General features: G+C 41.5%; 2 protein-coding genes across 5 annotated transcripts in view; one reads left to right on the top strand and one right to left on the bottom strand.

The window, feature by feature from the left end:
* Positions 1–367: 367 nt before the first annotated feature.
* dnase2 (deoxyribonuclease II, lysosomal) lies at positions 368–9,720 on the top strand. Of its 2 annotated transcripts, none has more exons than XM_071521982.1 (7): positions 368–467; positions 1,232–1,329; positions 1,598–1,769; positions 2,671–2,773; positions 4,102–4,266; positions 7,601–7,819; positions 8,089–9,720. In XM_071521982.1, the coding sequence occupies exons 2-7, from the start codon at positions 1,232–1,234 to the stop codon at positions 8,505–8,507; spliced, it is 1,176 nt and encodes a 391-aa protein (XP_071378083.1). In that variant the 5' UTR covers positions 368–467; the 3' UTR covers positions 8,508–9,720. The 2 variants fall into 2 exon arrangements, with proteins under 2 accessions (XP_071378083.1, XP_071378084.1); XM_071521983.1 differs by lacking the exon at positions 368–467 and adding an exon at positions 500–592.
* Positions 9,721–9,862: 142 nt separating this feature from the next.
* rgl2 (ral guanine nucleotide dissociation stimulator-like 2) overlaps positions 9,863–17,357 on the bottom strand; it is a 30,810-nt gene continuing 23,315 nt past the window's right edge. For all 3 annotated transcript variants that reach the window (XM_071521979.1, XM_071521981.1, XM_071521980.1), the window contains 8 exons: positions 15,319–15,405; positions 15,138–15,170; positions 14,423–14,544; positions 14,239–14,322; positions 13,524–13,617; positions 13,103–13,327; positions 12,762–12,876; positions 9,863–11,842 (listed from right to left, as the gene is read on the bottom strand). In XM_071521979.1, coding sequence (XP_071378080.1) covers positions 11,661–11,842; positions 12,762–12,876; positions 13,103–13,327; positions 13,524–13,617; positions 14,239–14,322; positions 14,423–14,544; positions 15,138–15,170; positions 15,319–15,405 — 942 coding nt within the window. In that variant the 3' untranslated portion in view covers positions 9,863–11,660. The remainder of the gene's footprint in view (positions 11,843–12,761; positions 12,877–13,102; positions 13,328–13,523; positions 13,618–14,238; positions 14,323–14,422; positions 14,545–15,137; positions 15,171–15,318; positions 15,406–17,357) is intronic.

Raw genomic sequence — 17,357 nt, 5'->3', positions numbered from 1 at the left:
CACTGACTCAGTTGGTTACTGCGGAACACGGAAGACTTCCCCAATAGTTTTATTTTATTCAGAGAACACGAGACTTGGTTGTGGTGGTGAGAGGCTGAACCGCTGTCATTATGTTGTTTACGTTGCTATGGTTACAGCTGTGCTAAAGTGAAGCTCATGGATGCTAGCCATGATGCTAGGTTCAGACATTTCTCTGGGTGCAGTATCCGGCTGAACCTTTTTTGGGGGGGCGAAAACGTGTCCTTTATCTTGTAATATAATTATTTCGAATCGATAAGTCAAATTCTTAATGTGTTTGCTAGGCAGCCGCTGTCCCTTACTTCCAAAAGTAGTCCCACCCACCGAGTGACGTCACCAACCACTTGATCCAAACAAGGATGTTAGCTGAGTTTCGAATTGGGAATCAGATCCATGTTCAGATGAGGAACTAATAAAGACGTTAATGAGGGAAAACAGCTCTGTCCGAGGTGCGTATGGTCCGTTAACCGGAGATATATGATAATTATTATTTATTGTCAACAATACCTGAGAGTAAAATATAGTCTGAAATCCATACGGACCACGCTGTGAGACTTTGAATGCGACTTCAACAGTAGGCTATGTGACTTGCTTATTATAACAACATTACTTTAAGTTCTGATTTTTTATATGCTAACGTTACCAAAGCTGTATCGTTATAGATAATTGCCCTAAATAGGCCCGTTTACAGCCGCACTTCCATAGCCTTTACATGCATTTCTCACCATGGCTATAGTGTTATGATTTGCGCTAGCTTATATATTGGAGGTCGTTCTAGTTTAGATTCTGTTAGTTTTCAGATGGGGCTTGCTGGTTTAAGTTTGGTTTCTGTTATTCCATTTAGCTTTAGTTCTTTTTTTTCCATTTTGTTTTGTTTCAGTTCATGTTTTCACTGTCATGGACAAGGGCAAGAGGCTATATCCTCTCTGCTCTTCATGAGTCCTGTGTTGAAAAAGAACAGCACAAGTATAGGCTACATCGTTTTTTTTTTCGTATTATTATTTTAATTTCACATAGTAGAGATTTCTCTGAGCATTTTCATAGTATATATCATTGTAACGTTAGTATATGTGGCTTCTAGATTGTTCTCTGCTGTGGGGAGAGACACAACTTTTGCACACTAGTTTAGCAATGTGCTGATAAACCTTGTAGACTCAGTAACTGTAAATGTAACTTTGTGTCTTGCTCTTGTCTGGTCATGTCCATCCATTAGATGCTTCCACTCCTTGTCCTGCTGATCCTCTATCAGCCAGTAGAGGGTGACACCTCACCAATCACCTGCTACAACGACCAAGGGGAAGCTGTTGATTGGTAATTACTTAGTAACAGACCTGGACTGAAAAAAAGTATTTGCAAATACATTTTATTGGTGTGTTTTAACCCGTTTAGGTCTCATGTGGTTTGGGCAATGGAAAATAGTTAACTCAATTTAGTATGCCCGCTATTACAAGCAGATTAAAACAAACATAAAGAATTAAAGTTGTTATGACAATTACATTCACATAAACTACACAAGTTTGCTTTCTCTGTCTCTCTGTTGGACTCTGTCTCACTCCCTCTTTCTTTTTCTCTCTGTTAGGTTTTATTTATACAAACTACCGAAACAACATGGCAGAACATCTCCGTACACCGGTGAGAAGTATTTGTTGATGGAGAGAGGGAGTGAAGGCTGGACTGAGGGGAAAGGGACGGTGAACGACACCACAGGAGCCCTGGGCAGGACGGTCGGACAGCTGTATACACAGGGAAAGGTCTGCTTCCTTTTTCCCCCCAACAGGTGTCTGTTTGCCTGTATCAGAGGTGGAAGGAGTAAGGAAATATTTTACTGAAACGTACTGTGAATTCAGTTATATCTTACTGAAAGTTAGAGTTAGACCTTTGTCTAGGACATCAAAGAGTCCCTCTAAACATGTGACTTAAAGCTGCTATTTAAGATTATTATGTAACTTTTCAGTTCCTTATTTATTCAAGTTTTAAATATATGGGAGGCCTATCTGAAATGTAGTTTTTCCTGTATGGGAACAGCCATGCCACAGAGGGAAAACTTACCTCTGTTTTTGTATGATGGCCAGGATGTTTTATATGGCATCTAAATGTTCTAAATGCAAATGGATAACTTTTTAAATTCCTGATTCACTGTGTACTCTTATGTCTAAAAATACAGTTTGCTCAAGGGGAAACTGAAGTAAATACTTTGCAAATTACCCAAATTGAAGTAAAAATAAGTTGCTTTAAATGTCATCTCAAGTGGAATTACCAAAGCAGATGTAATTAGTTGCTGCCCACTTCTGCTTTCCTCTGCTCTGATAAGACTTCTCTGTGATGAGAGCTGTAGTTTTATTTTGAGACGTGTTTCTCTTATGACTGCTTGACACTAGCTGATCAAAATGAGAAGCTGTGAATGAGAACTGAGAAAATGTGTTCATTTACATGCAGTTTGTGTCTTTTCCCCCCCGACAGCTGTTGGGAAATCGAGTACAATATTTGAAAAACTATGGTTATACAAAATACAGTGTTTTCAGTTGTATGATTGCACAAAATGATCTATTACCTCAACTCATATTTTTTTCCAACTTAACAGTTTGTGTGTATTTTGTTTTTTGTGTGCCTGCATATGTGCTCCATCCACATAAAAGTGTGTGTTTTCTACAGAACACGGAGGTAGCGTACATCCTCTACAACGACCAGAGGCCAGCCGAGGCCTTTAGTGACAGATGGGTGGGTGATGCTGGGAGCAGAGGGGGGCATACGAAAGGTGAGGACAAGAGCAGGCTGCAAGAGACTTGACTCAATACACACATTTGATATACGTGAGCATGGCTTTCGCCTGCAACCTGATTGAGGACAATAATCAGAATCAGCATGAGAATCACCAAGTACAGTAAACGTATAGGAAAATTGTTTTTGACATGGTGAAAGCAGATACTGACAACTTGCACAGTAGCACAGTCCATAAGATAAGATGAAACATTTATGATCAGTGTAAGGAAATTGGGATGTTGCAGCAGCAAATAGCTGGGTTCCCACAGTCCTTGAATGCCTTGAAAGTACTTGATTTTTCACTAAAATATAGCACCCAAATTCATCAATATGCCTCAGATGTAACTCTCTTCATCCTAGGATCAACGCTTCCCATCTTGAGGAAAGCCCTCTGATGGAGATTTGTGTGATAAATATCTAACTGATAAAGTAGCAGGTCTGAAATGATTTCTTGACCTGACAAGATCAGGAGTAAAAGATTAGGCCTCTATGATGTCGAAGTCTGGCCAATTTCATGTCTTATCCCAAAACATGACAATTTCAACTTGAAAGTCAGCGAAAAGTCCTTGAATTTGATGTGAGTGGGGGAACCCTGAAATAATAATAGGATACAACAAAGAAAAATAGAATATAAAATAGTAAAAGTAAAATCAACTGATAATAAATAAAAATGAATGAAACATATGTATGATGTGAAAATATACCTAAAATATTAAATGTATACAGTATGAAATAAGTGAACATTTCTAAAAAAAAAAAATAATAATAATAAAGATATGGGGTTTACAGAGGGCCATACATATGTACAGAAAGTATCTAGGTGTGCAGATGTGCATTGCAAAAACACTATTCTCCTTATCTATATCTATCTATGTCTATATCTCCTTATCTATATCTATCTATATTCTATATATTCAATTTACAGATGCAATTTACAGGTGCATTACTAGCTGTTTACCACAAACACACCAGATGGAGGAACAGCATGTACAGAAAAAGCAACAACTGTTTTCATTTTCAATATCATCATCAGATATTTATAGATGGAGGCAGCATCAGACGCTCACATACAGTCCAGTGACAGTGCAAGACATACAGTAGACAGTCGACTGTATATACTGTACATACATTTGACAGCTGTGTGTGTTTGAGCAGCTTGGCTAACACTTCATCTGTAGCTTTAGTGGGAAGGAAAACCCACCTATTGTCATGTACAAATAAACGACAGCAGTTGAGTTGATTTAGTTTGTGTCTGCAGGTCCAGTGTAACTATATGAACAGGATTTCCATTCTTTCTGACAGTTTGGTGTTTCTCCTCCCTAGGTGTCGTGCTGCTGGATAAAAATCAAGGCTTCTGGTTGGTCCACAGCACCCCTCACTTCCCCCCTGTACAACAAGCAGGACAGTACTATTACCCCAGCAGCGGTGTGACCAACGGACAGAACTTCATCTGCGTGACCTACCCACTCGACCGCTTCCAGACCATCGGTAAGACTGGAGTCCTGCCATGTGGTCATTTAGCGCAGACCAAGTTGTGATAAAAATGCAGTTAAGACTTTATGAGGATGGTTTAAATTGATGGTGTTATTAAATTACATGAGAGTTGTGAAGGATCAAAACGTACGGCTAATAAACATTCATACCCCAGTCCGTCATTAAATTGTTATGAGTGGTGTTGCCACCTCTGTTTTCACATCGGGACCTAAATATTTTTAAGAGTTTCATTCCAAATCACTGTCTATATTGGTTCACAAATACTAGGGATAATATACTCTAGAATGTTGCTATTTTGTAACCAGAGGTTGTAAGATTGCACATAGGATTAGACCGATATATCGTTGTCCCGATATATTGGGCCGATGTTGACTTTTTATTAAATACAGATATCGTCCAGTCATGTCATCCACAATATGATGGAGGTTCCTCTCTGACCACAGCTACATAAAAACAGTTCTATAAAACCTGCAATGGGATTTTATTTTCTTTTGCGCATGTTTTTGGTAGATTAATTATTCATTTAAAGGCAGTAATGTATCCCATAGTTTCTCTACCATTGAATAGGTGTGGTGGGTCAACCTGCCTTAAAGAGCTGCTTATGCTAAAAGAATTTCATTAGTCTGCATTTTAATGGAGAGTTGTAGTGTCACATGATGGTCTAAATGTTGTTTTAGAGGCTTTTCCACCCTGACAAGAATAAAATTATCAGGCGAAACACTGAGCATATGTTATTTTCTTGCCATGAAAATGGAAAAATGTCAAGATTTTAATTAGCAGCAAAGAACACAGACTATCAGCAGCTTCAGTACAAAAATATTAGCTGTCAAAAACCCATATCGGACAAAACCCTGACAGCAAATACCTTTTTAAAAGTATTTAATAGCAAGTTGTATTTTCGTGACAGCAATCATTTTGTCAGAGTAGGTGTTAAATTCTGTCACATCATGACTATCTCATTTTGGAAATAAATCCTTCAGCTGTCATCGTCTTGTTATTGTTCCCCAACACTTAATAATCCAGTCAGGTATTGACACAACAACAATCTCGATCCGGGCCGATTAGCATAAACAGGTGTCATTACCGTGTAACCGAACCTCCACTTCAATCCGCTGGCAGGCCCAGCAGTTGGCACCGTTGCCATGGCAGTGCCTGGGGTAATGTAATTAGATTGAAGTGTGTAACCATAGAGATGTTGGCCCTCACACTGCGGTGGGCATCTTGCTCCGTCGGTTCCGTGCCTCTCCAGCTGGGATGTTGAGAGGAGGGTGATTGGGTGGAGGTGACACCCGCAGCGGCGAGCGCCAATGTCCTGTCCAACACCCTAAGGAGATCTTATTGGTTCTCATTGGAGCCGCATCACGGATCTGTTGAGACCAAATGCTCTTTTTTATGTCCCGCCGCCACGGTACATGGTGTGTGGGACATGATGTCGTCATGTCCCACACACCTGCCTTCCAGTCTCCTTGTCTGCCTGCCTGCCTGTCTGCTTGTCTGTCTGTCTGTCTGCCTGCCAGTCTGTCTGTCTGCTTGTCTCTGTCTGTCTGTCTGCCTGTCTGCCTGTCTGTCTGTCTGCCTGCCTGCCTGCCTGTCTGCCTGCCTGCCTGCTTGTCTGTCTGTCTGCCTGCCAGTCTGTCTGTCTGCTTGTCTGTCTGTCTGTCTGTCTGTCTGTCTGTCTGCCTGCCAGTCTGTCTGTCTGCTTGTCTGTCTGTCTGTCTGTCTGTCTGTCTGCTTGTCTGTCTGTCTGTCTGTCTGTCTTCACACATTCTTCTGAACACAATAACTCAATATACACACAATACATAATAGAAACTTCATACTTGACACCACAGATTCCTCCTATAGAGATGATCTGATTAGGGTTTGGAGCACCTTGCTGCATAAATTTGCATATTAAAGAGGAAAAACAGATTTTCTTGAAACTACTATAACTCCTTGATGCTTTAAGGTACAGAGGTAGATATCATCTCCTCCTGCTCATCTCCTCCTGCTTGTTTTTATTCTCCTTTCCTTTTATTCTCTTATTCCTCTATTGCTCTGTTATTTCATTCCTTCGCTGTTCTTTTATCTGAAAAGCAGCTTTATAAACTGGTTTTGACGAGCACTATATAAAAAAAATAAAAAAAAATAGAATAAAGATATTAATACCACCCATGTATTACGCAAAGACAAGTATGTTGACAGAAATATTTGCTAATTAATGCATTAATTAGCATAATTAATGACCGCATTAGCATAACTGGTAATGTTGAATATATCATGGTGATTATGGAGGGACATTAGGCAGCTCAGGTGTCCCTTGTTCCTACACGCATTGCACTGTAGGTTACTGACAAGAAGACAGTATGGTCGACTGATTGTATTCAATTTTTGTATAGAATATTAAAGGAAAAATCCACCCTATAACAATTTAACACATTAGAAAACATTGGTGATGTATCTTGGTTGTGTATTTTTCTTATTCGCGTGGATCAGTGGTCAAATGTAGATGATGTGACATTGAGATATATCCAGTGCAGCTACAGTGGAGTTTGATTGCAGAAAAACTTTCAGCTATCCAAAACATTAACGGTAAATTATAAACGGTCAACACCAAGTTTTGGTGTCAGTCCCTCAGAATCAACCAGCAAGGGCTTCTCTCTAGACTCACCATTTTGCACCAACGTTCAACATTCATACAGGGAGACAACCAATGTAGAAGAGGAAGAGATAACAATTTCTCCACCAACAGTAGCCTTAATAGACCAGAATGCAATGCAACCACAGCATCTTTTTAGATCCATTGTCAGTAGTGTGTGAAACACAGTAATTGTAATGACCAGGCACGGCACACCACAGCATTGTTCTCTCTCTGCTCTCCCTTTTTCTCGTCTGGAAACCCATACTTCACTATCATTCTGTCCACCTACACATATAGAGCACAGAGAACCTCACTCTGTGGGGGTTGTTGAAAGTAATTATGGGTAGGAAATCATTAACTCAACTAAAGGAGAAGTAGACAAGGCAGGTTGAGGGAAAGTGGGTACAACAAATACATAAATAACATTTCATCACAAAATACTCTTGGAATGTATTAAACATAATACATTTATGATAGTAGAGTATCTGCAGGTGGATCTTTCTTTCAGTAACATAGTCTACTGTTTGTTTTATGTCTTGTGCTGTCCTGTTTCTCTGTATGTTAGGTCCTGTTATCCCTGTATCATGTGTTGTTTGATATGCCTCTGCACCAATGTCACCAAGACATTGCTGCTCATTTAGTGTGCTTAATGATTCTGAACTGCTGTTAGCAACGTTTGCCTTAAATCTATTTTATTTTGTGCTGCAGGAGAGCAGTTGCAGATCAATCAGCCTGATGTGTACGACTGCGACGTCCCTCAGTCCTTGGCGTCCATGGTGCCCGCACTGGCTGCCGTCTGTAAGAAGAACCGACCGGCCAATCACATCTTTCCACATGTGAAACCTGTGTCCAATCGCAGCGTGACTCTGACCTCGAAGCAAGGCACCAACTTCATCAGCTTTGCCAAAGGAGCCTCTTTTGACAATGGTGAGATTTTGGAGAAATTGGTTCTTTGCACTAACAGTTCAATACGAGCATGACAAATTCAAATTTCTGCAATTCAAATACAATCTCTGCTGGCACTAATCTCTTTCCATACATTTGTATGTGACTTAATAATATATAACTACAGGCAGACAATTTACAGGCAACAAAAGAATAAAAGCCAGTAAGGTAAAACAGTAAAAATGCCAGAAATGAATGAACAGACAGCCAAAATCTGACTCATTTTGTCATCCTTCCACTCCCCCCATCAGACCTGTACCACTCCTGGGTGGCCCCCACCCTCCAGTCAGACCTGCTGGTCCAGTTCTGGGTCCGCTCCACGGGCATCCTCCCCTCCGACTGCTCCCTGGGCTGGAAGGTCCTGGACATCACGCTCCTCTCCCCGGGGCAGACGTTCACCTTCAAGGCCAGCCAGGACCACTCCAAGTGGGCCGTCAGCACCCAGCCGGCCGGGTCGGGGGCCGGAGGCGGTTGGGTGTGTGTGGGAGACATAAACCGGAACGAGGCGGAGGAGAAGCGGGGGGGAGGCACGGTGTGTCTGCGGGACCCAGTGGTGTGGAAGGCTTACCGGACGGCGGCGCTGGAGTGTGAGATGTGCAGAGGAGGAACGAGCAAGTGTGACGCTCGGCTGGAGCCACATGGGTATTATCAGAGGGATAACTGGGTGTGAGGAGATGCATGTGATGGGTTGATACGGGTGGAATAATACCAGGCCTGTGTGTTTGTGAGGGAAAGAAAGTTTGATATATATTTTTTTACATTGTTGGGGAAATTAAATTTAAAGGTGCTACATACAGCATTATAACACAAAAAAATCATTACTGCAATTATCTAATTTTTTAATTTTGAGACAATATATTTACCATATACAAACGAGACCATCGCCAAGGAGATTGTCAACCTCTACACTGCATTTTATATTTGTGTGCCGCCGGGTCAGATTTCATGGGAAATCTGCTGGATTGCTTTACGGCACAAAACGGGAACCATTTTACTTTGAAAGCAAATTTTTTGCTAATTTATTCCAGTCCCACTATCCTAAATGCATAGTTTTAACTCTCAGAATGCATGATGGTTGTTACAAAGGGCTGTTATCAGCTCTTATCCTCACTGCTCTTCAAATCAAATGCACACTGAACATCCTCTTTGACACAGGAAGCAGTGGGGTTTATGGGAAATATGGTCTTAATTTTGAGAAACAGAAAAAGCTACAAGTAGCACCTTTAATGGAAGTATTGGTTCAAGCGTCATTCCAGCTACTGGGTAATGTTCTTGTTGAAACAAGAAGCACTTCTGCAAACTGGTGCAAACTGAGTGCTGCTTCACTAACTTTGAGTTGGACTCTAACTCTTTTCAAACTAAAATGTGCTGGTTTATGGACATATTTTCATGGAACAACTTAAGTTTTGCTGTTGGCAATGTGTGAAGATGGATTTTGTGGAATTTTTTAATTGTGAGGAAAGTGGAATTCATTGCACTATGTAACATTCAGCACACACAAATACTGACAGTATTCACTGGCATCATTAAGATCCAAACACTGACAACATTAAATTTTGAGGACTGCTGCCTTTGTGTTTCATGAATGGTTGTGTTATATTATTAACTGAATGGGTTGGTGTGAGTATAAACAATCTCAGGTGTGCTTTTCTGAAAAATCCAGGAATCTGAAACCTTCAGATGTTTTTTTATATGTCTTACTTTTTATAGTTGTATCTTATTTCTTAATGCATTGATTGATTCTGACTTTGGCCGCTTTCATGCCATGATTTTTCTTGGAGATAAAGATGCTGGCTGTCTTGAATGTGAATAAAGAGACTAAAGCAGAGTTTGGCAAGACAGTGTAATTTGTTATCGTGATACGTTCACCTTGATTTAACTGCCTCACCCAAGAGAAAAATGCAAGTGTTAGTACTAGACATAAGAGACAGGTTTAATTCTCTTTATAGAAATACGCCAAAGCAGCATGGAAAATAGTCTGTATTGAACACGTGTGTTTCGGCATAACAGTCAAAAGCAATGAAATTCATATAAAAGTAAATTTATTACCACAAAAATAGGACATCCTGTATGTAGTGCATAAATAGCTTTGATGTGAGACTCCACCGCACTGTGGGTGACTGCATTTCCTCCAATGCACACCCACATGTACTGTATACATTCCAATGCAAACATGGGAAAGGTGAGCACCCTGTAGAGAAAGGCACTAAAACAATCAGTAGCATAGCATATGCTAGCACACTTCATCTATTGTTACCCAGAATCCTCTCCCTGGTCCTGCCATTGCCCCGTGCCTCAGCCAATAAGAAGGCCTCACCAGCGCTGAGCAGGAAGAGCGACAACCAGAGGTCACAAGAGTTCGTCACAGTTTCGACTTGTTTCTCCTCCACGCCAGTCCTTATTCTTGTGTGCAAAGAGGTCTTTGTTCTAAACTTACATTGCAGTTGACACATTATGCTAATTCAAAACATGGAAATTGGAATTGAGGCTTTGTACTGTGTGAAGACGCATTCAGCTGAGTGTACGACCTTTCCTCACCAAAGATTCAGAAAGGGAAAAAAAATCTGCAGAAGGTCAAGATGAGCTTATGCTATGTTGAAAGGTTCAGCTGTTTGAGGGCCACACACTAATAATCCAGATTTTCCTTAGTGTTTTCATCCGGGTGGCTTTCGTTAATGGCTTCATTCTGTTTTGCCAGTTTGCTAAAGTGTGACACACAACAACGATTAAGTTAAGCAAAGCCACAAGCTTTGAAAGTGCTCCAAGTTGTTTTTTAAGTTTCTGCTGGAATGACTATCTGCTTGTATCAAAGTCAAACAGATTAAATAATCATTTTCATTGTAGACATGTGCTGGCCTGTTTTTACATGGTAATCTTGCGGGTATTCAATGCATTTTTCCACAATTAATTAGTTACTTTACAATTCAGACACATGGACCTAGAGCTCCTTGCCAATGTAAACACAAGTTTGACATCATACAGACATACAAAATATATAAATATATACAAAACATATATATTTCTCATACAACTCATTAGACGAGCTCCAGTGTTTTGCTACAATGATGTACTTCACTGTCTTTGTCCATCCATGTCTCTCTCTCTCTCTCTCTCTCTCGACAGTCCTTGCATATTTGTGTATGTCCTTGTTTGCTTCACAGTCCAAAAAACTGAATAGTGTTTTTCAGTCACATTCCAGGTTTCCTTAGACGCCATCTTAGCTGATCACAGAAGCTCATATTCTGACCAATTAAATCTTTTGGAAATGTCACATCACTCGCGACTGAGGTACCTTACGCTGAGGGATTTCTTGGTTGCTGTTAGTATCTATAACTCTTCTTATTGATTGAGTTGGAATGGAAATGATGCAAAATGCATGATCAAGTGCTGCCTGACTGAGACTCGAGAGCCAGCACCAAACGCGATCAAAGGTTAAAGGTTTCCATTTCTCTTCCTCTGGATGTTTAATTGCTAATGCATAAAGTTAGCACAAGATGACACTTTGCACTGTTCTTCAGCAGCGGATGGCTCTGTCAGGGCAGCAGGTTATTGAAATGTATTTGAAAGACCCTGTTCATTAAAACATGTTGAGATACGCTAAAAAAGGACACGTTTTGGTAGAACAAGCTCAGTGGGGATGTGGGAGAGTTTTTTTCCCCTTGGGAGAAAGGCATAGAGTTGTGTTTTGCAGAGACAAGGCCACATTGAAGTGAGAGATCTGCCTGCATTCTTGTCGAGACCAATGAGAACCATGAACTACGAGAAACAGTCAATGTGGAGAGAGTTGGGTCGGGAGGCGGGGGGGGGGGGGGGGGATGTGATATCAAAATAAAGTCCTGACCAGTCTCCTCCCCTTGGCCTTGATGCGAGGGAAAGTGGCGCTAGTCTCTGTGCTGATTGGCTGTAAGCCAAGTAGAGGGTTCCCGCCTTTCCTCCTCAATAGGAAGTCAACACTCGATGATGTCATGGCATAGAAGACGTTTCCTGTGGCAGGGATGACCAATTCTGCAGTGAAAAAAAAAAAACCAAGGAGAAACAAACACTACATCAGAGTTCAGTGGAGTTTCCTAAATGTTGCGATAATGGCGCCATCAGTCCTCTAAAGCTTACAAGACATTCAGGATGATTCCAGCACTTAAAGGAGAAATCCTCCCTCTGAGACTCTCACACTGTTAGACATCATCAATCTGTGATGTTCAGTGCATTCCAGGAGTTATTTTGTGATGAAGCGTTGTAATCTACTTTCTCTCTGACGTGCATCCACTCTCCCTCAACCTGCCTCAACTGCTTCTATTTCAGTTAGTGATTACCCACGTTTCCCACAATGACTTTAAACCACCCCAGAGAGAGTTGTTCTCTGTGCTTTAAACATGTAGGTGGAGAAAGTGATAGTATAGTTAAGTTCTCAAGAAAAGTGCTGTGCTTAGTTGTTCAAATTACAAAAAAAAACACATCGAGGAGGGCTTTGTATTCCACACACTACTGATGACAGACCTGCAAACATGCAAGCTGTGGCTGCATTGCATTCTGGTCTATTGGGGCTACTGTTGGTGGAGAAATTGGTCTCTCTTCCTCTTCTACAATGGATTTCTCCCTGTATGATCGTTGAGCGTCGGTGCAAAATGGCGGCTCGAGAAAGAAGCCATTCTGCAGGACTGACACCAAACCATTGTTTTAGATAGCTGAAATGTTTTTTGCTATCAAACTGCTGCACTGGAAATCATGTTGTCTGCATTTGGCCAGTTATCCGCAGCAATAAGAAAAATACACCAACAACCAACAAAATGGGCCCAGATATCCAAGGTACATCGCCAATAGCTGTTTTTTAACAGTGTTAAAGTGCTTTAGGATTGATTTTTCCTCTAGGTTTTTGGGAAAGTTACCCGAACAATCTGCTTCTGCTCCATTGGGAACATGTCTTTACCTTTTCCCTCAGGCAAAAGTTGGATCAGCTCATATCTGGACGCCTCCTTGGGGTCCTGATTGTGCTTTTCTAAGGCAGAGCTGATCACAGTGGGGGTCTTGTCATTGCTCGTCACCTGAGGGGAGAGAGGAGAATAACAATGACACCAGACAGCTTGACTTGCACTAATGATATCCTGGGTACAATGTATCCTGGGGATATGATTTTGATGACTATCATTATGGGATACTTGCAGATAAGAGGAAAGGCCTTAAGTGCAGCATGTAATATATAATTTGAGACGGAACATTTTCTGCATTCTCACGGCCCCTTGTAAATTAGTCTCAAATTGTTTTTAGTACCAGTATGCTTCGGTACAAGTTTCCATCTTGCAAGTCCATCCGTATCCTGATGATTCTCATGTCTGGCCCCGACCCCTGGGTGTTATAGGAGGGGTTGTTGCCACAGGAGGCCGAGCGACGGTGTGATTTCATGGGAGTGGATGGGGTCAGCGTGGCGGGGGTGGAGTCATTGGTTGAAGGGGAGGTGTCAACATCCAGACAGGACACTGAGGGGGATTTCATATGCTGCAGTAAAAATAATAACAATCGTGACGATGACGACCAAGGACGTGATTGCTTTCTAGTATGAGAAGTACGGAAGCAATGCTGTTCCACAGACTTCGACACAGGCTAAAAAAGAGATACATAAGAACATGCTGCTACTCCTACGTATGTCTGTGCAACACGATAAAAGCTGATAGTATTAGCAATAGTAGATTACCTTAGCAAGTTTGGAGAGTAGGTTATTGACAGGAGAGGGGAAGTCAAAGAGGCTATCGCTGTCGCCAGCCAGGCTGGTCCGGGAGGTACTCAGACTGTCAACACATGGAGAGGCATAACACATTCACTTATTACGCTTATCATGGATGTAAACAACTTATCCTACCAACCAAAATCCTAATTTACATATAGCTGTTCTCATGTGAAAACCCTGTAACCTGTAATTTTGGTGATTTTCATGTTTTCACTTCAACTGAAGGATCACATGTTCCTCTATGAGTTTAGAAAATTCTCCCACCTCATAAAACTCTTTTAAAATCCATGGGATAAACTCAAAATGCATTGTCATCAAGCTAAAAACAAAGCTGTTTTTCTTTTCTTTTCTTCAAGGACCACAATAGAAATAGGCTCTTGAGTTTTACTGTGTTATGCTTGATGATGGTGACTTTACATTAATTTATTTTCTGGCTGAATCCTATTCTTGTACTTGTTTTTAGGATTGATCGAATAAATTCACTCAATTCAATCAAATTCAATTCTTAGTCCCTGGAAAGTTGACATTTTGGAGATACAAGGTTTTCCTGATAGCGATGACATTTTGAAATGTAAATGTGTTCTTTTGGTCATTTTACTGTGCAGTGTGTCTGCATGTGTGTGTGTGTGTGTGTGTGTGTGTGTGTGTGCGTGCGTGCATATGTTTGTGGAGCATGACTTACTCTGGGCACTGTGTGATGATCACTGTTGGGGTAAGGCCTCGAGGGCTCGTTTCACAGGGTTCAATTTCATTGGACAGTCTGTAACTGCAACAGACATCCAACAAATACGTCAGTTGCTCTCATTAAGTGAATGAATGCGTTCCAGACATTTATCAGTAAGTGAACCCAACTTTCAGATATTTACCTTTCCTCCTCTGTTAGCGTAGGTACACTCTGGTACCACTGCACGAAGGCCTCATCAGCAATGAAAACACAGTTTTTGCAGGAAGACTGCAGGAGCCGGATTTGAGCTAAAACCTCAAATTCCTGTTAACAAAGAGCCATATCACCTCAAGTTTCATAACACCTTCCAGAACACAAAAGACACCCATGTTGGCTGATCAAGTACTACTGCGCTCGTTCTTTTTTTTTTTTTGTGTGGAGTCAACCCACTCATCTCTTCAAGAAGCACCTCACGGCACTCTCTCCCTCCCACTTAATCATATCTCCTCTCTCATATTATGCGCCTCTGCTCGCCCTAATATGCTCTTATCTTGAAGTAAAAAAAAAAATCCCTTCTATCTCTCTCCTTACCTCTTGTTTTCCTCAGTTCTTTTCCTAGCACTTCTGTCTGACAGGATCATTGTAGGGTCACAGGAATATTATCAGGGCAATGTGCTTCTCACTCTTGCACTCCTTACTCTTGGCTGCTTGTTATGTTTCTGCTCGTGAAATGAATCTTACTCTGCTGCTGCACTCATTGAAAATCGCTCTAGATAAGAGCATTGGCTAAATGACTAAAATGTAACCAAATGCAGATGCCTCTTATTTTAGAAGTGTTGCAGTAGATGGTAATGCAAATCAACTGTCAACCCTTTATCCCTTAAACTGACAGGGTTAAAATCCATTGCAACACTTACCCGTCTCCTTTTGTCAAAGTTGATGTAGCCGTTCTGCAAAGGGAGTGACAGGATGTGTTATGGCAACTTGATAATCATTTACGTAATGTGCTAAGTAACTGCCAGGGGCTGCGGCTGGGCTTCCCCCCTGACAGACAGACAGACAGACAGACAGACAGACAGACGCATGAGAGGAACTTACATCCAGCCTGTCTTTGACCGCCGTGTCCAGCATGGTGAGGTCTGTGAGGAAGATGCCCAGGTAGGGCACGGTGCCCTGGGCGCTGGACTGTGAAGAGAAAGGCAGTGTTTCATCAGCTAGCGAGCGGGCCCACAGGGATTCCCACCGACATCTTAAAGGGCCGCGCACAGCGAGGGATTTCATAACAGCCTGCCTGCCGCTATTTCTCAAATGATGGCTCAGGTTTCAGTCCATCACACAGAAGACAGCCCTCTGTTCCCTTTTGCTGCTGCACGCTGGTCTATCCCCCCCTACAACCCTCCATCAAACCAATGAAACGCCACCCGCTTAGCAGAGGTGACACCAGCATCAATGTCTGAATGTAGCTTTTGGTAGGAAAACACGATTTTCAAGTACTTTCACAACGAGATCCATTTATTAAGCGCTCAGCAATGTCACAGGCCGTCTATTCATTTGTAATTGAGTGGTTTTGACTCAAGCGGCCCTGTAACTTCGTTATACTGTCAGATGCTTTTTGACAAACGAAACCCATGTCATTTCAAAGATGTCACTTTTCTGTTCAAGAGCACAAACAAGCTCATGTCTATAACCCCTACAAATAACCCCGAATGCAAATACAAAACAGATGCAATACATCATAATATTTCAAGGCATTACACTGTAGAGATTATTTTTCTAAAGACATCGTGTAATATTTGTGTCCCCTAACTTTTACAATACAAGTGACACGTTTGCATGAGCTTACATCATTCGTAGGTTACCCAAGGTTCCCTGTAAAGGCCTGCGAGGGCGAACAATCCTTCAGGCTAAAACGATTGGTATTCACACCAGACCTGGGCCGATATGTATGTGCAAATAATTCATTTTTTTTTACTAGATGGGTGGGGTTTGCCTCCCAGCCCAACACAAAAGTTATTTTAAGGTTACTCTTCTGTAACTGACAACTTTGCCTAACACTATGTGAAACGCCCTGATGAAGTAAACCCAACCAATTTGACAGATTTAAACAAATATTGAGAGTCATTTGAAAATACTACACTGTGATTAAGCACGCATGCCCTCCCTCAGCAACACCCTGCTTCACATTCATACAGTTACACCCAGTGGTGTAGTGCAGGGTATACGCAGGTATACGGCGTATACCTACTTATTTTTCAGTCGGCATTGCGTATACCCACTTCTAAATCCCCTCTGATGCGCATCATTCAGTAATGTGCTGCAAAGAGCGAGAGAGAGAGAGAGAGAGTGAGCGAGACAGAGAGCGAGACAGAGCGTGACAGAGAGAGAGAGGGAGAGAGAGAGAGAGAGAGAGAGAGAGAGACAGACAGAGAGAGAGCGAGAGACAGACAGGAAAAAGAGACTACTTCTGTTTGGATCTCTTCCCAACTCGTCTCTCCCTAACATTTTCGTCTCGTTTGAATTCGTTGATGAAATTGTCAATACATTTCGTGATAGTTTTTGTCATCATGAATTATGTTTTATGTAGTTATTATCTCGTTTTCGTCAATGAAAAAATTTTGTTGACGAAAACTATGACGAAAATTATTTGTCAACGAAATTAGCATTTGCAAACTGCCCCTTGACAAATAATGTTAAATTTATAATGGTGGCACACTCTGGCCTACACTATCTGTTGCAAATCAGCTGTTCCAAGAGACAGTTTACAAAAGAAACTACTGGCCCATAGACTACTTGCAAGGTGAGAGAGTAGTTGTCCTATTTTCATGTGTGGATGGACTAAGGAATAAGGGATAGTTCACTCAAAATGCATAATTATGTAGTTGTCTCACCCTATAGTCTGTGGGCCAGTATTGATTGCAAAATCTGCACCTCTTCTGTGGCTAATGTTAATTTCATAGTGATCCTTACTCCCTGAAGTCAAGCAGCAGAAGTTAAGTGACAATGTGCAAATACTGGCCTACTGGCCCATTTTTGGGTGAACTAAATATGCAAGAGTAGTCTTGCATGTCACTGTTTATAACACAGGGTGTTTATCCTTTGCTGGACGGGCCGCTTTAAAAAAAAAAATTGGGGCATAA

The sequence above is a fragment of the Centroberyx affinis genome, unplaced genomic scaffold, assembly GCF_046629955.1.
Source record: "Centroberyx affinis isolate AG114_WGS23_722 - 3 ecotype Tasmania unplaced genomic scaffold, CSIRO-AGI_Caff_v1 ptg000948l_1, whole genome shotgun sequence".
NCBI lineage: Eukaryota > Metazoa > Chordata > Actinopteri > Beryciformes > Berycidae > Centroberyx > Centroberyx affinis.
Note: the sequence above shows the minus strand (reverse complement) of the source record. Positions and strands in the feature narration are given on the sequence as shown.